The sequence below is a fragment of the Pelophylax lessonae genome (assembly GCF_965119305.1).
Source record: "Pelophylax lessonae genome assembly, chromosome: 2".
NCBI classification, from domain to species: Eukaryota; Metazoa; Chordata; class Amphibia; order Anura; family Ranidae; genus Pelophylax; species Pelophylax lessonae.
In genome coordinates, this window is record NC_138769.1 from 399,644,300 (window position 1) to 399,666,867 (window position 22,568).

Here is a 22,568-nt window from a genome sequence, read left to right on the forward strand (position 1 = left end):
AATGAAATACTTTGCATCAGCTAGGAATGTTAAACAACATTTTTTTGGGGCTTGTGCATCACATCTTAACTGGAGTTGACACTTTCTTTGATTGCCATACAGGAGCCTTTAGTTGTACTTTAAAGCTGAAGTGAAAATTATCCCTTGCAGCGGGGATACGTCTGCACTGGGATGTTAAGGGGGTCTAGGGGGCATGGGAGAAGAGATTTACCAACAGTGTCTTCTCCCCCATGCCCCAGCAGTCTAAGAGCCTGACCTCATAAAGACAGATTTAGAGTCCATAGTCATGCCCTGGCAGCGTTGACACTGAGGGACGGTCCACTGCATGGTGGAGCGGAGGATCAGGTAAGTAAAAAAGTGTGTACTTTCCCCTAGAATAAACCAAGCAGTCAACCTTTAATATGCAAGCGCAGCCTCACTGCAAGTTAGACTTTTTCTAGAGTTGGGCTTTAAGTGTGTATGACCCTCAGTACACATTTTGGCTGAATAAAATGTAGTCCTCTCAATTTAGCCCATCCTTTTAAATGATTTGAAACATGCCTGATGTAGATTTAAAAAATGCAAAGGCTACAGAACCAAATCTATGGAAAAGTAAAAGTATTAGCTCATTTGTGACTTTGATATTTGAATTTCAATTTCAATTGTGACTGTGATATTTTACAATGTGAAGTAGTCCACCGAGTTGTGACTGGGGTTTGTTAGGTAATTTTTTGTTCCCCACTATTAAATACTACAAATAAGCCATAGTTTCTCAAAATCGGTAGCCACTAACTGCAGGTAGAGATCAAGTTGACTAATTGCTAAAATTTCAACTGACATACAGATAAATACTCAATTCCTTACAAAAAACAAAAATGGGATTTTGACTTACCATAAAATCCATTTCTCTGATGTCCATTGAAGGACACAGCTCCTGATCTTCTTAACCATTGAGTTATACTGCCCTCTTCAGGAGTAAGACACTAGGCAGGAAAAAAAAGTCTCACTATGCCTATGGGCAGTCCCAGGGGGTATACTCCCTCTCTCTGCTATAGGTACTTAGTTTTATCACAAGCAGTGTCAGAAGAATTACAACTCCACAGAGGGGTGGATGCTGTGTCCGTCAACATCAGAGAAATGGATTTTATGATAAGTCAAAAATTCCATTCTCTCTTTCGTTCATTGACGGACACAGCTCCTGATCTTCTTAACCATTGAGAAGTCCCAAAGATGTTAAACATGAGGGGTGGGAACAGCAAAAAATAAATTCCCAAGGCTAACTATAGCCAACCAGGTAAACAGGAGCTCAACCAAAATAACTGGAGCTCACCTGAAAAAAAAAAAAAAACAATACACCCTCAAAGAGGACCAGGTCCTCTAACAGCAGCCTGCAAAACCTTGCGGCCAAAGGAAGCATCCGCAGATGCCAACACATCCACTTTATAGAACCTTGTGAAAGTGTGCACTGACAACCAGATGGCCACCTTGCAAACCTGCGCCTGATGACGGAAGGCCCAGGAGGCACTGAGCGCCCAAGGAACCTGACCCTTGATAGAATAGGCTTGACTCACCGTCTGTCTAATCCATCTGGAAACGGTCGCAGAGGAAGCGGACAACCCTTTCCGAGGCCCATCCATAAGCACAAATAGCGAGTCTGATTTCCTAAAAGACTCCATTGCTGCCAGATACACCCTAATTACCCAGACCATATCCAAGGCATGCAAAGCAATTTCCTTTGGATGTTTTGGCCTGGGACACAGGGAAGGCAACACAATGTCTTCATTTAAACGAAAATCAGAGACAACCTTTGGAAGGAAGGACAGACAGGGATGAAGAACCACCTTATCTCTGTAAACCAACAAATAAGGTGAATGACAGGATAACGCCACCAATTCTGACACCCTGCACGCAGAGGTGATAGCCACCAAGAAGGCCACCTTCTGAGACAGCATAAGCAGGGGAATCTCTTGAAGATTCTCAAAAGGAGGCTTCTGGAGGACTGAGAGAACTAAATTGAGGTCTCAAGGCGGCAACGGAGACCGCACTGGAGGGGACAAGTGCCTAACTCCCTGAACAAAGGTACGCACCAGGAAGTATGTGGTCAAATCCCATTGAAAGAAGACTGCTAAGGCCGACACTTGACCCTTGATAGTACTCAATGCCAGTTTCTGCTCAACCCCCCCCATGTTGAAGGAAGGTCACGACCTGGGCTACCATTAAAAGGGAGGATGAACCCCAAGAGACTCAAACCATGCAATGTATGACTTCCACATACAATGGTAGATCTTCCTAGAAGTAGATTTCCTAGCTTTTAACAGCATTGGAATCATCGACTCAGACAAATTATCAATCAGCACCTGGCGTTCAACAGCCAAACCGTCAAAGCAGGATGGGAGATTGGCCCTTGGGACAGCAGATCCTCCCTGAGAGGAAGCTACCAAGGAACATCAGCGACCAGCCGCGCCAGATCGGCGTACCAAGCCCGGCGAGGACAGCCTGGAGCCACTAAAATGACCGGAATCTCTTCTGCCTCGATTCTATGTAGAAGTCTTGGCAGAAGCTGTAGAGGAGGGAAGGCGTAAATCAGACGATACTGACCCCATGGGGCCACCAACACGTCTGTGGCATCCGCCAAAGGATCCCGTGACCGAGTCACAAACCTCTGCACCTTTCTGTTGAGCCGAGACGCCAACGAGACGCCAACAGATCCACCTCCGGGATGCCCCACTGGAGACACAACTGATGAAATACCTTTTATGTAATAAACTAATATGATTTTATATTTGTTGTGGGTCTCTCAAAAGTCCCATGGGCCCTCATTTCCTCTGTTTGTGTAAGTATAAACCTGTTTGTTATTTTTTTTTTTTTAAATAGCTTACAAATAACTTTAAGAGACATTTATATACTAGTAAAAAAAAAAGTAAATATATGTGATGATAATGTTTTATTAATCACAGTTTTATACTGTCACGCAAATACGTTACCCCCCCACAAAAATAGAGCATATTATTTAGAAAAAAAATTGAATAAATTGGTGGAACTGAAGATACATATAGATATTTTTTACTTGTGTGAAGTCATAATATTTTAAGATTTGAGATGATAAAACAAAATATTTCATAAGACAAAACAAAACTGTAGAACAGATTTTGCTTGTTATTGATGAGTGTGCTTTATCCTATTGGAACATCATCCTCTTCCATTTTAGTCTCCTCCTGCGTTGCAGACTCAGGATCTCTGGGAAGAATGGTTGTTACTGTTTGAATAAGCTGCTCAATCTGTTCTTCTGTAAGCCTTTCTTCACTCTCTTCCACCATCTATTTAAAAAACGATAAAACAATAAAAAAAACTAAATTTTTAAAACTAAACCCCAAACAGCGTGATTGGGGAACCCTATGTAGACATAAAATCAATTCATGCAAACCTAAGGATTCTTAAAGGCCAACTCTGGGACAACTTTTTATTGAATGATATGTTCGCCCAGGCAATGTTAAAAATAAAGCAGCTCTGACTGCAATACTTACCCTTAATCCAGAGCTGCACTCCGCTGTGCCTCTTCTTGGCCACAACAGGGCTTCAGACTTTTGCTCAGCATCACTCAACTCAGAAGACTTAAGACTCCAATCTGAATGTAGGGTGTCATGGATTTACTCACTGGGGCATTTTAATAGTGCTTATTATTTACAGTGTGCTGGTGCAGACATGATGACTCTTTATATCAGTTAGGACCACCCAACCCAGAGAAAAGTTGAAGAGAAAGATGACTGGTCTAAAGACCTTTAAAGTGAAAAAATAACATACTCACTGAGGGACCTTTAGGAGAGGGAGAGGAGGTGGCCTGAGAGGAGGGGGGAAGAGGTGGCGCCTGCAGCTGAGCTTTAACCACTTGCCAACTGCAGGTCTTCATATGATGTCCTTGGTTTGCAGTGGTTATACTGGGATAATGCCAGTATTACATCCCAGTATAACCACTCATCCCAGTATTACAATTTGATGCTGGAGATTCCCTGTAATGCAGAAGTGATTAGAGTCGCTGACCAGCCACTTGATCACTTCTGCGGGCAGTGGAAGGGGGTCGTCCCCCTCCCACCATTGCCTTTCCCAGGCTCTACTGTCCAATCATGGAGCCCAGGAGTGATGTGACCAGCAGGGACGGCTGCACAGCAGAGAAAGAGGAACTAATGTTGTTCCTCCCTCTCTGTGACCCCGGAAACTGAAAAAGATGAGGATTTCTTCACTTCCGGATACACCTCTCTGTTTACCTGGCCATTAGCGGCTAGGAAAGCAGCCGATAAGACCGATCTGTGTCTGATCGGCTGCATTGGAGGTCAGAGGAGAGATTTGGGGTGTAACAGACCCAAGATCTCTCCATAAAGAGGACCTGTCAGGGCCCATGCAGTCAAAATTAAAGAGGCAGTGTTAAAAATTTTTTTTAGATAAAATTAATAATAAAAAAATTAAAGCGCCCTGCCCCTCGTGCTTATGTACAAATGCGAACACATATGCAAGACCTGCACACATATGTAAACCGTGATTGCACCACACATGTAAGTTATAGTCACGAACATCAGAATAAGAGCAATAATTCTAGTGCCAGACCTGCTCTGTTACTCCAAACTGGTAACCTGTAACTATTTTTAAAGCGTTGCCTATGGAAAATTTAAAGTACCGTAGTTTGGCACCATTCCACAGGTGGACGCAATTTTAAAGCATTTCATGTTAGGTATCTATTTACTCGGTGTAACATCATATTTTACATTTTGCAAAAATTGGGTATTATATTGTGTTTTTGTGCAATAAAATAATTAAAGTGTCTTTTTTTCAAAAATAAACTGTATTCCAAAAACTGCTGCGCAAATACTGTGTGACATAAAAAATTGCAAAATACATCATTTTATACTATATGACCTTAGCAAAAAAACCTAAAAAATAAATAAAATATACTGTATATATATATATATATATATATATATATATATATATAATGTGTGGGGGTTCTAAGTAATTTTCTAGCACAAAAATAGATTTTTACATGTAGAAGTGTCAGAAATGGCCATGTAAGGAAGTGGTTAACCGCTTGCCGACCGCCTGCCGCAGATATACTGGCTTGGCTGCACGAATCGCCGTATCTGTACAGCGATCCGCAGGAGCCATTCTTAGGGCACATGCCCCCATTGGCCAGCGGGGAAGCTGATTCACGGGGCCGGCGGCCGCGATTGCCGCCGAGCACCTGCGATCGCTCCCCATGGAGAGAGAACGGTGGTCTGCTGTTGTAAACACAGCAGACAGTTGTTCTCTATGGTATCAACACAGAGCGCCTGTGTTCCTCCCAGTGATCGACCAATATTTTTTTTTTTTTCTTTTTAGAGGTACTCCTGTGGAGGGACCTTGGGGTCGAAAAGACCCCAAACCGCTCCTCTGCACTCTGCAAGTTTGGCTGTTTTGAATACTGTCATTTTTTTTAATTTGCCGCCGAGTACCCAGAAGGGATGTCATGACATCCCTTCTGGGTTTTTAAAGGAGACCCGATCAGAGCCGAATTCGACTTTGATCGGATCTTCGGCGGCCGTGCAGGTAGGATGCCCGGGTCTCCCGTTGGAACGGGAGACCCGGGCGAGCCGTGGAAGGCGGTGGGAGGGGGGGGGGATGTCCCCTCCCGCTTCTTGTAATGACAGCTGAGCGCAGGTGACCAAAAGAAAGCTCTATTTGTGGGGAAAAAAAGGACATCAATTTTATTTGGGTACAGCGTCGCACGACTGCACAATTGTCCGTTAAAATAACGCAGTGCCGAATCGCAAAAAATGGCCTGGTCATTAAGGGGGGGGGGGAATCTTACAGTCCAGAAGTGGTTAAAGTGCCCATAGACACCAGAAGGCAGATGGACATATACAGTAGATAGAAACCTTCAAGGGCATGACTGCTTATCTTTACAAGGGAAGAGGCCTGCTGCAGCTACCTCCCAGTGCCACTTTAAAGGGGAAAAACAATTGTGAGCACAAGGCTTCCTAACCTGTAAACTTGCTACCTATTTTGGAATCTGTTGTATCCTTATAGCAATGAAATAAAAAAGGGTTGCACTGGCCAACTGTCATATCAGTGGGTACATTTTGTCTATACAGATTTGGTCCCTTGATCTAAACTTTTCATTGTTTAATAGTATTTTGGCAATGTAAAGAGGAAAAGTGCAACTTGCGATAAACCAATACATCAGCATTTCTTTTTTTGTCGGTGCTCTGTCTTAGGTAAAAGAAATTTGGTTTTGAGTTTTTGCTCTTTATACTATCTTGATGGAGAAGCTGCTTTTTAGTGTAAAAACTGGGAAGCTGGAGGATAAGGAGAGGGTCAGCTGGGTCCCAGCTCTGAACAGTTACTTGAAGTTTCACAGAGAGGATTATTCAGACACATGTCTTTGTAAGATGATTTATACCAGCAGATCCTGCACTTTACAGAAAGTAATACATTCACACCATTCCATAACAAAGCTCCACATTTACAGAGAACATTTTTATAATGCACATGAAGTAAATGTTACCAATGCTGCCACCGGAACTGACATGTTTTTTTTTTCTTCTGGCAGTTGAATTGATAGTTATGATTAAACAATACTTTTTTGCAATTTTTTTTTTTCTTTTTTTAAGAATGCTGTTTATATGCCAATGAACTATAGAAAACCGGTTTTCCCATTCTGCACAATAAAGAACACAATAGTCATTTAAAAAACAGTAGGAGTTAATGACATATTGAGATCTCAACACACAATGATGAGCAACAATAGCTTTCCTCCTGTGACATGCACTCAGCAGATACTGTATTTTATCAGAAAAGGCTGTAAGAAGAATGCACTCACCAGCTGGATTTCCACTGCTGTCATGGGCCGATGGTTAAGTAGTTGCAGCTTTTCTGCTCTTGAAAAATAGAAGCATATTATTTCTCCTATGGACTTTTTTAAAATGCCATACAAAGTATTAAACAAAAAAAGTATCCGGCTCACAAAACATTCTGTGCACAGAGCATATTTGTAACTGTTATATAAATCATTCACTTTTTCTATTACATTTTATCAATGGAAAACCAACAAAACAAAATTAGCTCAGGCCACATGACTATAGATAACTGCTATGGAACCTCCTAATCAAGTTTTAGATGACTAATCAATAATGGTCTCCTTCACAGCATCACCTTGTGGTATAAATCTCACATGTCTGGGTGCAGTTGGTTGCTGTCATTTACAGCTGCAAGAAAAAGTGAACCCTTTGGAATGATTTCTGCACAAATTGGTCATAAAATGTTATCTGATCATCATCTAAGTCACAATAGACAATCACAGTCTGCTTAAACTAATAACACACAAATAATGAAATGTTGCTATGTTTTTATTAAACACACCATGTAAACATTCACAGTGCAGGTGGAAAAAGTATGTGAACCCTTGGATTTAATAACTGGTTGAACCTCCTTTGGCAGCAATAACTTCAACCAAACGTTTCCTGTAGTTGCAGATCAGACATGCACAACAGTCAGGAGTAATTCTTGACCATTCCTCTTTACAGAACTGTTTCATATTCTTGGGATGTCTGGTGTGAATCGCTTTCTTGAGGTCATGCCACAGCATCTCAATCGGGTTGAGGTCAGGACTCTGACTGGGCCACTTCAAAAGGCGTATTTTCTTCTGTTTAAGCCATTCTGTTGTTGATTTACTTCTAAGCTTTGGGCATTGTCCTGTCGCAACACCCATCTTCTGTTGAGCTTCAGCTGGTAGAAGGATGGCCTTAAGTTCTCCTGCAAAATGTCTTGATAAATTTGGGAATTCATTTTTCCTTCAATGATAGCAATCCGTCCAGGCCCTGACGCAGCACAGCAGCCCCAAACTCTGATGCCCCCACCACCATACTTCACAGTTGGGATGAGGTTTTGATGTTGGTGTGCTGTGCCTCTTTTTCGCCACACATAGTGTTGTGTGTTTCTTTCAAACAACTCAGCTTTGGTTTCATCTGTCCACAGAATATTTTGCCAGTACTGCTGTGGAACATTCAGGTGCTCTTGTGCAAACTGTAAACGTGCAGCAATGTTTTATTTGGACAGCAGTGGCTTCCTCTGTGGTATCCTCCCATGAAATCCATTCTTGTTTAGTGTTTTACGTATTGTAGATTCGCTAACAGGGATGTTAGCATTTGCCAGTGACTTTTGTAAGCCTTTAGCTGACACTCTAGGATTCTTCGTCACCTCATTGAGCAGTCTGCGCTGTGCTCTTGCAGTCATCTTTACAGGACGGCCACTCCTAGGGAGAGTAGCAGCAGTGCTGAACTTTCTCCATTTATAGACAATTTGTCTTACCGTGGACTGATGAACAGCAAGGCTTTTGGAGATACTTTTATAACCCTTTCCAGCTTTATGCAAGTCAACAATTTCTAATCGTAGGTCTTCTGAGAGCTCTTTTGCGCGAGGATCATTCACATCAGGCAATGCTTCTTGTGAAAAGCAAACCCAGAACTGGTGTGTATTTTTTATAGGGCAGCTGTAACCAACACCTCCAATCTCATCTCATTGATTGGACTTCAGTTGGCTGACATCTCATTCCAATTAGCTCTTGGAGATGTCATTAGCCTAGGGGGTTCACATACTTTTTCCACCTGCACTGTGAATGTTTACATGGTGTGTTCAATAAAAACATGGCAACATTTCATTCTTTGTGTGTTATTAGTTTAAGCAGACTGATTGTCTATTGCTGTGACTTAGATGATGATCAGATCACATTTTATGACCAATTTGTGCAGAAATCCATATCATTCCAAAGGGTTCACATACTTTTTCTTGCAGCTGTATATAGATACAACATCCTGTTATGTAGCACACTTTGGTGGAGAGGGAAGATAATAACCTGTTGCCTCACACATATTGACCACTTAAAGGACAAGGCCTATTTCTGACATTAAAATCTGTATTTTTTTGCTAGAAAATTACTTAGAACCCACAAATATCATAATATATATATATATATATATATATATATATATATATATATATATATATATACAGTGGATACGGAAAGTATTCAGACCCCCTTAAATGTTTCACTCTTTGTTATATTGCAGCCATTTGCTAAAATCATTTAAGTTCATTCTTCTTCCTCATGAATGTACACATAGCACCCCATACTGACAGAAAAACACAGAATTGTTGACACTGTTGCAGATTTATTAAAAAAGAAAAACTGAAATATCACATGGTCCTAAGTATTCAGACCCTTTGCTCAGTATTTAGTAGAAGACCCCTTTTGATCTAATACAGCCAGGAGTCTTTTTGGGAAAGATGCAACAAGTCTTTCACACCTGGATTTGGGGATCCTCTGCCATTCCTCCTTGCAGATCCTCTCCAGTTCTGTCAGGTTGGATGGTAAACGTTGGTGGACAGCCATTTTTAGGTCTCTCCAGAGATGCTCAATTGGGTTTAAGTCAGGGCTCTGGCTGGGCCATTCAAGAACAGTCACGGAGTTGTTGTGAAGCCACTCCTTCGTTATTTTAGCTGTGTGCTTAGGGTCATTGTCTTGTTGGAAGGTAAACCTTCGGCCCAGTCTGAGGTCCAGAGCACTCTGGAGAAGGTTTTTGTCCAGGATATCCCTGTACTTGGCCGCATTCATCTTTCCCTCGATTGCAACCAGTCGTCCTGTCCCTGCAGCTGGAAAACACCCCCACAGCATGATGCTGCCACCGCCATGCTTCACTGTTGGGACTGTATTGGACAGGTGATGAGCAGTGCCTGGTTTTCTCCACACATACCGCTTAGAATTAAGGCCAAAAAGTTCTATTTTGGTCTCATCAGACCAGAGAATCTTATTGCTCACCATCTTGGAGACCTTCAGGTGTTTTTTAGCAAACGCTATGCGGGCTTTCATGTGTCTTACACTGAGGAGAGGCTTCCGTCGGGCCACTCTGCCATAAAGCCTCGACTGGTGGAGGGCTGCAGTAATGGTTGACTTTCTACAACTTTCTCCCATCTCCTGACTGCATCTCTGGAGCTCAGCCACAGTGATCTTTGGGTTCTTCTTTACCTCTCTCACCAAGGCTCTTCTCCCCCGATAGCTCAGTTTGGCCAGACAGCCAGCTCTAGGAAGGGTTCTGGTCGTCCCAAACGTCTTCCATTTGAGGATTATGGAGGCCACTGTGCTCTTAGGAACCTTAAGTGCAGCAGAAATCTTTTTGTAACCTTGGCCAGATCTGTGCCTTGCCACAATTCTGTCTCTGAGCTCTTCAGGCAGTTCCTTTGACCTCATGATTCTCATTTGCTCTGACATGCATTGTGATCTGGAAGGTCTTATATAGACAGGTGTGTGGCTTTCCTAATCAAGTCCAATCAGTATAATCAAACACAGCTGGACTCAAATGAAGGTGTAGAACCATCTCAAGGATGATCAGAAGAAATGGAAAGCACCTGAGTTAAATATATGAGTGTGACAGCAAAGGGTCTGAATACTTAGGACCATGTGATATTTCAGTTTTTCTTTTTTAATAAATCTGCAACAATGTCAACAATTCTGTGTTTTTCTGTCAGTATGGGGTGCTATGTGTACATTCATGAGGAAGAAGAATGAACTTAAATGATTTTAGCAAATGGCTGCAATATAACAAAGAGTGAAAAATTTAAGGGGGTCTGAATACTTTCCGTACCCACTGTATATATATATTTTTTTTTTAGCACAGGCCCTAGAGAATAAAATAGAGATTGTTGCAATACTTTATTTCACACTGTATTTGCGCAGCAGTCTTACAAACGCAATTTTTTTTACAGGTTACCTGTTTAGAATTACAGAGGAGGTCTTGTGCTAGAATTATTGCTCTCAATCTAACTATTGTGGCGATACCTCACATGTGCAGTTTGAACACCGTTTACACATGTGGGTGCGACTTGCGTATGCTTTCGCTTCTGTGCGCAAGCTCGGAGAGACAGGGCGCTTTAAATATTTTTTAAATTTATTTTCCTTTTTATTTTTACACTGTTCCTTTACATTTTTTAATTTTGATTACTTTTATTCCAATTACAAGGAATGTAAACATTCCTTGTAATAGAAATAAGCATGACAGGTCCTCTTTATTGTGAGATCTGGGGTCAAAAAGACCCAAGATCTCACATTTAAACTTAAAAGTGGGCTCTTTAGGGATGTTAGGTGGAAGTGATGTCTGACGTCGCTCTGGTCCTCCAAGAGCATAGAGTTGAGTGGGGGCCATCTTGCCCCCACTCGACTTCCAGCCCATCACTACACCAGATCCGATCATTTCCGCTGCTACCGATGGCTCTGGTAAGTGGGGGAAACGACCGGGAAGTGGCAGGAGGGGGCACCTCTCCCACTGCCCATAAAAGTCATCCTGTGGCGAATCCACCACCGGGACCACTTTTATCAGATTCCGGATCACCACCTATATAAAAAAATATTGGGGTTATGGCAGCTAGCTGCTGCCATAACCCCAGTATTTAGAGTCAAAGTACCAATGTATATACACGGTGGGCAGTCCGGAAGTGGTTAACCACTTGCCGACCGCCAGCAGTACATATACTGTGGCAAGTCGGCTTTATTGCATGAAACAACCTACCTGCAGGTAGAGGGGGAGCCAATCAGCGGGTCCGGCGGACATCGATAGAACGGCAGTCTGCTGATGTAAGCAAGGCAGACCGCCGCTCTGTCAGAGATGAACACAGGGATCTTGTGTTCCAGCTATTAAGGAACACCGATCTCTGTGTTCATCTAGTGAGTCCATCCTCCACACCGTTAGAAAGCATCCCCTAGTGACACATTTAACCCTTTGATTGCCCCTGGTGTTAACCCCTTCCCTGCCCGTGTCATTAGTACAGTAACCGTGCATATTTTTAGAACTGATTACTGTAGTAATGTCATTGGTTCCCTCAAAAGTGTCAGTTAGGTTCCCAATCTGTCCGCAGCAATGTTGCAGTCCTGCTAGAAATCGCTGATCGCCACCATTACTAGTAAAAAAAAAATAAAAATAAAAATGCCATAAATGTATTCCCTAATTTGTAGGCACGATAACTTTTGCGCAAACCAATCAATATACTCTTATTGGGATTTCTTATCAAAAATCTGTAGCAGAATACATATTGGCCTAAATTAATGAAGAAATTAGATTTTTTTACTGGATATGTTTTATAGCAGAAAGTAAAAAATATTGTTTTTTTTTTAAATTGATGGTCTTTTTTTGTTTTTAGCGCAAAAAAATAAAAACCGCAGAAGTGATCAAATACCACCAAAAGAAAGCTCTATTTGTGGGAAAAAAAAGAACATCAATTTTATTTGGGTAAAGCGTCCCAAGACCACGCAGTTGTCAGTTAACCACTTCCCGCAATACCTGTACATCGGCTTGAGAAAGTAGTTGTACCGGGGTGATGCCTCTAGCGGTACAGTTTTTTACAGCCGGCGGTCGGCTTTCTGGTGATAACAACCAATGCAACTCAGCAGCCGCTCAGGCGTTATCCCATCTCCCATCTCCCCCCTCCCACTGCCTTCCGCCGCTCTGCCGGTGTCTCCCATCCCACTGGGAGACCCGAGCGAACACGCAATGAGAGTGCACAAAAAAATTGGGCTTAACTTTACTGTTTCGTTTTTTTTTTAATTCAGTGAAGTATATTTTTTCCAAAAAAATTGCGTTTGAAAGACCGCTGCGCAAATAACGTGTGACATAAAATATTGCAATGACCGCAATTTTATTCTCCAGAGTCTTTTCTAAAAAAATATATATAATGTTTGGGGGGGGGGGTCTAAGTATATTTCTAGCAAAAATACTGATTTAACTTGTAAACAACATGTTTCAGAAATAGGCCTGGTACTTAAGTGGTTAAAGTAACGCAGTTCAGTATTGCAAAAAATGGCATGGTCATTAAGGAGGTAAAACCTTCTGGTCCAGAAGTGGTTAAAGCGGATCTTCACTGCATCTGAACACCACAAACAAAAAAAAATATTAAATTAATTTTTAATATTCAAAGTAAACAACCCCATCCTTTCAAGTTTCTATGCTTTTTTTTGTTGAGAAATCACTTTGAAAACCCCCCCTAGCATTTCTGGCCGTGGCCATCTTGAGTAAAGGCAAATGATTCATGTAGGGTTTACCTCCTGGAATCCATCTGCCCTTAGTTCAAAGCATGCAGGCAGGGAAGAGTGTTTAGCTGAGAAAACCCTCCTCCTCTCCTACCCTCCTGAAGACACCAGGAAGTAACTGAAGAAATGTAAAAAACGGAATTTTTGTAAAATCTTACCTGTAAAATTCCTTTCTCTGAGTCCTCCGACAGTCGCCGCCTCTTCATATTCGTCACATATGGGGTATTAGACTTTGCTCCGAAGGAGTAGCTAGGCAACAGAATATGTTAACAATAAAGCTTTAACATATCCCACCCTCAAGGGGTGGTCCCCTCAGTCAATACCCTCCTACTTCCTGCAACCATATCTCAGTTTTAGTGGAATAGCAGTAGAGTATACATTCAAACCCCAAAAGAGGGGCGGGGGCGGCGACTGTCGGAGGACTCAGAGAAAGGAATTTTACAGGTAAGATTTTACAAAAATTCCGTTTTCTCTTACGTCCTCCGACAGTCGCCGCCTCTTCATATTCGTCACATATGGGGACGTCCCAAAGCAGTGCAAACATGAGGGGTGGGAAACGCATCCGCGCCGAAAGGCAACGCAGTCTCCACATCAAAGAAAGGAACCTTACCAAAGGAAGGAAACCAGCTGGGCAACAGCAAAAATAAGTGCTCAACAGGAGCAACAACCCAGGAAAAGACAAAAAAACCAGGGGATACAAAAAAGCTATCCCAACAGCCAGGAGTCCCCAATAAGGGACCCTATGGAACAGCCGCACTAAGAACCTTGCGGCCAAAGGAAGCATCCGCCGATGCCTGAACATCTACTTTGTAGAATTTTGTGAAAGTGTGTACGGTCGACCAAGTCGCCGCCTTACACACCTGGGCTACAGAAGCCCCATGACGGCAGGCCCAAGACGTACTCAGTGATCTAGTAGAGTGCGCCTTCACAGGCACAGGGGGAACCTTCCCCTGCAAGGCATAGGCCTGTTCAATGGTCTGCCTGATCCATTTGGCAATGGTAGAGGCGGAAGCCGCCATGCCCTTCCGAGGACCCTCTGGAAGAACAAACAAGGAGTCAGTCTTACGAAAAGACTCAGTCGATTTAAGGTAAACCCTTATCGCCCGAACAACATCCAGAGAGTGCAATCTCACCTCCTTTGGATGTTTAGGCTTCGTGCACAACGAAGGCAAAACAATATCCTCGTTAAGATGGAATTCCGAAACTCGTTTCGGTAGAAAAGAAGGATTAGGTCGCAAGACCACCTTATCCAAATGAACAACCAGGTACGGAGACTTGCAGGACAAAGCCGCCAGTTCCGACACTCTGCGAGCCGAAGTGATCGCCACCAAAAAGGCGACCTTTTTGGACAACATAGACAACGAGATCTCCCTGATCTGTTCAAAAGGAGCACGTTGTAACACAGACAGAACTAGATTCAAGTCCCAAGGGGGCAAAGGATCCCTCCTAGGAGGAACCAGATGCCGCACACCCTGAATAAAAGTGCCAACCAAGGAGTTGGAAGCCACGGGACGTTGAAACAGAACGGCCAGCGCCGACACCTGACCCTTAATCGTAGCCAGCGCCAAACGCTGATCGACACCCGTCTGAAGGAAAGACAGCACACGGGAAACCGAGTACGTGCGGGGTGAAAACCCCCTGGACTCACACCAGGCAAAATAGGCCTTCCAAGTACGGTAATAAACCTTCCCCGAGGAAGACTTCCTCGCGTTGATCAAAGTATGAACGACCTCTGGAGAGAGACCCTTCTCCTTCAGGACCTCGGTCTCAACAGCCAGGCCGTCAAAGCCAGCGACTGTAAAGCAGGATGGTAAATCGGTCCTTGAGACAGTAGATCGTCTCGAAGAGGCAGACGCCAAGGAGCGTCGACCGCCAGATTCACGAGGTCTGCGTACCAGGACCGGCGAGGCCAGTCCGGTGCCACAAGAATCACCGTGCTGCGTTCCGAGTGCAACCTGCGAAGGAACCTGGACAGCAACTGAACCGGTGGAAACGCGTACATCAGCCTGTACTGATGCCACGGGGCCACTAACGCGTCCGACGCGTCTGCCCGAGGGTCGCGCGTCCTTGCCACGAACCTCTTCACCTTGTAGTTGAGGCGAGACGCGAACAGGTCCACATCTGGAAGACCCCACTTCGCGCACAACATCTGGAAGACAGCCGGGTGGAGAGACCATTCCCCCTGATCCAGGGTCTGGCGACTCAGATAGTCCGCCTGCCAGTTCTCCACTCCCGGAATGTGAACCGCCGTTATCGCCGGGACATGAGTCTCGGCCCAAGACAGAATGTCGGCCACTTCTCGAGCCGCTCGGGCACTCCTGGTGCCCCCTTGGTGGTTGATGTAGGCCACCGCCGTGGCATTGTCCGTCTGCACCCGAACCGGGCAGCCCTGCAGCCGGTCCGTCCAGCGATGAAGACAGAGCCTTATCGCACGCAATTCCAGAATGTTGATCGGAAGGGAAGACTCCCCCTCCGACCAGGTCCCCTGGGCGGACAGAACGCCCAGAACACCACCCCAGCCCGACAGGCTGGCATCCGTGGTGATTATCGTCCACGAGATCGGACGAAAAGACTTGCCCCCGGACACCAACGGGGACTGGAGCCACCACAGAAGGTTTTCCCTGGTGCGATGACTCAACGAGATCTGAAGATCCAGAGATTGAGGTCGCCCGTCCCACCTGGACAGGATCTCCGCTTGGAGACCCCGCGTGTGAAACTGCGCGAAAGGAATCGCCTCGAAGGCCGAGACCATCAATCCCAGACATCTCATACCCGTCCGCAGAGACGAGTGTGGAACGTCCCTGAGGGACCTGACTTCCTCCTGAAGAGTCCTGAGTTTGTCTTCCGGCAGGAAGACCTTCGCCTGCACCGAGTCCAGTATCATTCCCAGATAGGGGAGACGAACCGACGGACTCAGTGTCGACTTTGGAACATTTATCGTCCAACCGAACTCCTGCAGAGTTTGCATTGTGACAGACAGGTCCTTCTCCAGACCCTGTCTGGTCGCAGACCGAACCAGAATGTCGTCCAGATACCCCAGGACAGAAATGCCCTGGGCTCTCAATAATGCCAGAACCGGTGCAAGCACCTTGGTGAAGACCCGCGGAGCCGAGGCGAGCCCAAAAGGCAACGCCACAAACTGGTAGTGATCCTCCGCAATGGCAAATCGAAGGTACTTCTGATGACCCTCGAATATGGGGATGTGAAGGTACGCATCCTTCAAATCGATGGAGGCCATGAATTCCCCCGGAACCAGGGCAGCCACCACCGAGCGCAGGGATTCCATGCGGAACTTGCGAACTCGCACAGAGCGGTTCAGAGCTTTCAAGTCCAGAATCGGACGAACCTTGCCCTCCTTTCTGGGCACGGTGAACAGATTGGAATAAAACCCCCGAAATCTGTCCCGATGAGGCACCGGAACCACCACTCCCTGAGCCCTCAGGTCCCGCACCGCCAGGTGCAGATCCCGCAGGCGCTCTGGAGACAGTTGAAGATTTGAGGGAAAAAATCTGCTCTCCGGCCGAGAGAGAAACTCGATCTTGTAACCAGATCGAACGATTTCCAGAACCCATCTGTCCCTCACACGGGCCAACCAGGGCTGAAGAAAACCGAGCAAGCGTCCCCCCACCCCAAAACTGGGTGAGGGCGCCCCTTCAGGCCGAACTGTTATGGGCCGCAGGTCCGGATTGACCGGACTTCTGTTTCCCAGACCAGGGCTTCTTCTGAGAGCCTTGGCCCTTGAACGGTTTGCCCTTGTAGTGCGGCCGAAAGGCACGAAAGGACCCCTGAGGGGGCCGAAACTGAGCATGCTTCTTCCCAGAAGCCCCCTTAGCCTTGGGGAAATGGGGCAAGAGAGTGCTCTTACCCCCGGTAATCCCCTTAATCAACACATCCAGGGACTCCCCAAAAAGGCGAGACCCATCATAAGGCAGATTGGCTAAGGTTTTACGTGAAGATTGGTCCACCGACCAACATTTCAACCAAACCAGGCGGCGAGACAACACCGCCACGCTGTGCACACGCGCGGCCAACGGAATCAGGTCCAGGTCCGCATCACACAGATACATGACACCCTGGTGGATCTGATCCACCATATCCAGGGTCGCCGCCGAGGCCGAATCGGCCACTAGGACGCGCCTAAGCATCTGCGTCCAACTTGCGATCGCCTGGGCCGCCATGAGAGAAGCAAACAGAGCCTTAAGCATAGAACCCGTAACAGAATAAGTATGACGGGCAAGAGACTCCAGTCTCCTATCCGTGGCATCACGGAAAACAGGAGATCCCTCTGCAGGGATCGCAGTGGCTTTGTTCAAAACCGCAATAGCATGATCCACCGGCGGAGGCACACACCACCGTTCATCAGTGGCAGGCGAGAAAGGATAACGCAGCTTAAATTTACTTGGCACCGCAAAAGGCTTGCGCAAATCGCGCCATTGGTCCTTAACAGCGCGCTGAAAATCAGCATTGCAGGGAAAAACCTGCGGCGTCCTGCGTTTTCTCTGCGTCCCATAAGCCGCCAAGGCAGCTGGGGGACACACCTCGTCCTGCAAACGTAGCGTCTGCTTAATGGAAGCAATCAACTCATCCATGATTGCAAGCTCTTCAGGCGAGCCAGGGGGAGAATTATCAACCCCCTCAACCTCAGCCTCTACCTCAGACCCCACTAGATCAAGAGAGGAGCGGGACCCCGATAGGGAGGTCCCCGCCAGAACAGCCCCATCACCTTCACCCTCAGAATCAGAGGACAGAGCAACTCTGGGCCGTTTAGTAGATTGAGCAGCCACCAGCATTTGCACCTGTGCAGCAAGGCCAGCCACAATAGTGGCTAAATCCCCCCCTGGGGGGGAAACAGCGGTCCCCTGGCTTTCCACCAATACTGTGGGAAACTTGCCCTCCTGAGAATCCATTGCCCCTGTATGCCAGACAACCAAGGGTTAACTGCCCCCTTACAGCAAGCGCGGCAAGCGCAGCCCACCGCACCACACTCAGGCACAATGAGACCCCCACAGGGAATATACAGACTGAATACAGGCAATGGAACACAGGAATAGAAGGATAAAACCTGAGGAGACTCCGCTGCTGCTGCTGCCTCGATCGGTGCTTCCAGGAGAGAGGAAGTGATGCTGCCAGGGCGCTCTATGTAAGCCTATGGAGGCTACAAGAAAATGGCCGCCGTGCATGTAAACCATGCGGCCGGAGCGGGCGCCGGTAAAATGGCGTCGTTTGGCGCCGAAATCGCCGCTCCACAGTGCATAAAATCACACACAATATTAACCCATTATATGGATACATGTTAGATCGCCGCAGCGATCGCTGTATATGCCCCAACATGCCATTAAAAACATGCCCCACAGCACACAGCTCCTCACACTGCCCAGCCTGACATACTCAGTGTCATACAGCTCCCCCCCCCCCTTGCAGCCCACAGCATGCAGCCGAGAGATAGGGAGACAAGCAGTGTGATTAAAGGCAGGTTACACAGTCCCAGACTGAGACCCCCCCCAGACAGACAGGTCCCCACATAGATACACTTACCTCACATGGCGTGGGGAACCCGCACAGGCGAACAAGCCGCTGCACATGAGGCAGGGAGAGTCGCAATTCAAGACGCACACAATGGCGGTTCAGAAACCGCACAGCGTCCGGTGAGGTAGCCACCTCACCAATCATCCCTGCACCGAACAGGGATGGGTCGTTCACTGTGCCAGGAGCGATACCTGGCTGAACGCTCGATGGCAGACTGGGAAGCCACTGACCCACGACCTGCGACCAGGGGGATCAGCCCGAGACCCAGTCCGCATGATCCTCTTCGTCCGAAGAACTAACTAATGCTGACAAAAATAACAGCTAAGTAAAGGCAGAGAGAAAACTCAAACAAAATATCAAAAAGAAGAAAGAGTCTGGGACAAAAAGTCCCAGCACAGAGAGAGCCAGCCACTCCTGACAAGCTAGACATTAAAACTGAGATATGGTTGCAGGAAGTAGGAGGGTATTGACTGAGGGGACCACCCCTTGAGGGTGGGATATGTTAAAGCTTTATTGTTAACATATTCTGTTGCCTAGCTACTCCTTCGGAGCAAAGTCTAATACCCCATATGTGACGAATATGAAGAGGCGGCGACTGTCGGAGGACGTAAGAGAAACAAAGTTTAAATTGATTGTGAAGTCTCATTTTTTTTTTTTTTAGATAGTTACCTCCTCTGCGCAGTTGGTTTTGCAAAGAGCAGCCCAGATCCTCCTCTTCTTGGGTCCCTCTTCGGCTCTCCTGGCCCCTCCTTCCCTTTAATTGCCCCCACAGCAAGCAGCTTTCTACGGGAGCATCAAATCCAAGCGACAGCTCTGTGTATCTATTCAGACACAGAGCTGCAGTTCGGCCCACCCCTTCTCACTCTCCTCATTGGCTAACTGACTTTGATTGACAGAAGCGGGAGCCAATGGCACTGCTTCTGTGTCTTAGACAAGGAGGAGGGAATTCCCGAAGGCTGAGACAGCCGTGGACATCGCTGAATCAAACCTTCTGACTTTACAACTCTTTTAAGACAAGTAAATATGATGTACTTTCCTATCTATTTACTAATGCTAGCAGCATGATGATTAATAATAATCAATGTTGATTGGGAGAGGATGGACACATGGATGGATGAAGGAGTTTGCTTTGAAAATTAAAAATGATTCAAAATAGTATTTTTGGTTTGTAGTGCTCAGATGCAATGAAGATCCAATTTAAGTCTCCTTCAGCAGAAAATATAATGTCATTTAGAGTAACAGGCTGAAAAATTGGATATGTTGGTGAGATACAGAAGTATTTATGCTGCAAAATGACATATTTTTCACTTATTGATAGCTATTTCTATCAATATGGCACCATTCTAGCTGAGACTTTTCTGAATCTGCAATATTGGCACTACTTTTTACCTGGCGGACCAATTAGCATGATATTTTTTTTTTACTGCGGTGACATAACCATATAAACCTGACTCACTAGCAGTTTGAAGCTTGACTCATAACTTTTTGAAAAAAAATCCTGATTTGAAATGCTGAAAAAAGGCATAAATCATAAGAACTAAATTTACTGGGATGACATTGCTATGTAATTTCATCAATGGATGTGGCTATTTTTACTTCGTGCATTGCCATTTTATGGTGGTTTTTAATACAGCATGCAAAGATGGTTATAACTGGTATGTAGGTTTATATTCATTCTCATCAAACTAGAACATGCACAATTCTATATCTAAACACATAGGTTATTTTCAGCTTTCCTGTCCTAAAGCAGCAATCTAAGTGGTAACAATTAAATGAAATTACAGAGGAAAGATGGTATGGCGCATAGCAAATACATTTCATCTCCACTATACATTTTATTTCATTAAAGTAGTTAAAATTGCTTCATGGTAAAGTGCAATTCCATAAAATTGACCTGTCACGTGTTTATTTTGCTTCACCCCAACACCCACACAATGCTGCCATTTATTCCCTCTTCCTCTATATACAATGCAGCTTGCATGTGATAGCACAGCAATTATATTTTACAGTGATTTCTAGGTGGTTATAACAATTTGGCTGGAGCTATCTATGGGACATGTATGCAGCTAAAAAACACAATATGCAAATTATATTCACAGAATAAGTGGAATGTAAAACTTGTAATTTAGTAGCAAGCCAGAGATTTTGTTAGTGACTTTCCACCAAAATACAGTCACTGTTAAAAAGCTATATTTTGTTACTGATAACAGTGCAACCAAATAATAATAAGCCAGCCAAAGATGGTTCAAATCCCAGCCGGTTCAGCAGGAACCAGGCAAGAATTGAACCATCTAAGGGCAGTCTGAATGTACCCAAGTTGAGCGATCGCTCAACTTGGGTACAATCAGCCTACCGGATATAGCCGCTAGCAATATGTCATAGCGGCTAGCAATATTTACTGTGTTCTCCCAGCGATGACGATTTGGAGGGAGAACACAATAGCTCAGCAGGAAGAATTCCCCTGTAAATTGTGTTATAGGAGGAATCTAGCTAATTTGCTCTGCCTTTGGTCTGCTTTAGACATCCAAGCAGTTTTTTTTTTTATCAATAGCAATTCCTATCCCCAATCAACGTGCCTTTATGAATACCAGTATACTGGATACATTAGCCATTAAATGAAAAACCTTATCATAATAATAATAGGTCATAGCATGCACTGAAAGTGGGGCCTTCCAGTGACAAATGGCACATCTCCCCCACTCCTCTCCCAACAATTGTAGCTTCATGTGACTATGTCACATGTTACTAACCAAGCATCTGCATCTTTTGAAACCAGAAGCAGATCTTGATCTGGTTTTGGCCCCCGTTCACATTGGAGTAACTTGTCATGCGATTTGACAGGTCACATCGCATGACAAGTCCCATCCTATTGCCGGAAATTGCATTGTTCAAATTGGTGTGATGCGGACTTTGTGGTGCCAGACCGATTTAAAAAAGTAGTACATACACTACTTTTGCCAATTTCAGGTGTGACTTGAATAGACATCTGTGCATAAAGCCACACAGATGTCTTCAAAGTTGCACCCAAAGTCGCACTGAAATGCCGCTTTGAAATTGTGCGATTTTACGATTTCAAAGTTGCGCTTGAAGCAGCACTGAGATGTGGCGTTGAAATTGTGCGATTGCACAATTTCAAAGTCGCAGTCAATGTTAACAGGAGCTCATAGTCATTTCATGAAATGGAAGAAATTTAACACATGCATGTAGGGTTTTCTTGACTTCTGCTTTAATTCAGGCCCCAAAAGCTTCAATAGCATCAAGCAATAAGTAAATCAGTACATCAGCAAAGAAAAGTGTTTACACTTTAATAATTTCTTCCAGCTTTAATCATAATCAGATCCAGTTTTGGTTTGTTTTCTCACAATTTTATCAACAGTTTTATACTATCAATAAACATCTCTTTTAAGACTTGTAATAAACCGTTTAGGCCAATATGTTTGTCAGAATGTAGTTAGGATAAATAGTGTTCATTCTCTTTGCAAAATGATCCCACAGCAAAGGCATTTTCTATATTACATGATCTGAAATGATATCAAACACTGAGGCAAGAAGACAAGGGAGAAAAAATGTGTATTGTGTTCTTTGCTGGGCCAGCTGCCATCAAGTGGATTTGTGACCATTATTGTGATGAAGCAATTTGTTTTTTTATAGAGTACAAAGAGAGTGCTATCAAAATAAGGTTAAAGATTCAGCATTTAACTGGCAACCTTTCTTTTGAAAACACAATCATAACCCAAATTTGGAAGTAATATTTTGTTACACGGTATTTTAAAGTTTTGTCTTATTGTCATTTGTTAATGATTAAGATGCATGCCAGATTTAAAAAGAACAAGTGTGCAGATTGTCCTGTGTTGTCTCTAAATTAGACCACAAAACCTGGCAAAAGTCCTTGGCATGCAAGCAGCAAACTGAAGAGAGCCTAACCATATTATTTCTACTGTGTACCATATGCCTCATGCACATG

At 44.7% G+C, this 22,568-nt stretch overlaps 1 protein-coding gene across 1 annotated transcript in view; it reads right to left on the bottom strand.

The window, feature by feature from the left end:
• Nucleotides 1-3,067: 3,067 nt before the first annotated feature.
• Nucleotides 3,068-22,568, bottom strand: part of CRCP (CGRP receptor component) — a 53,573-nt gene continuing 34,072 nt past the window's right edge. The window contains exons 5-6 of the mRNA XM_082244746.1: nucleotides 6,827-6,884; nucleotides 3,068-3,296 (exon numbers count right to left, since the gene is read on the bottom strand). Of these exons, the coding sequence (XP_082100872.1) occupies nucleotides 3,153-3,296; nucleotides 6,827-6,884 (202 nt within the window). The 3' untranslated portion in view covers nucleotides 3,068-3,152. The remainder of the gene's footprint in view (nucleotides 3,297-6,826; nucleotides 6,885-22,568) is intronic.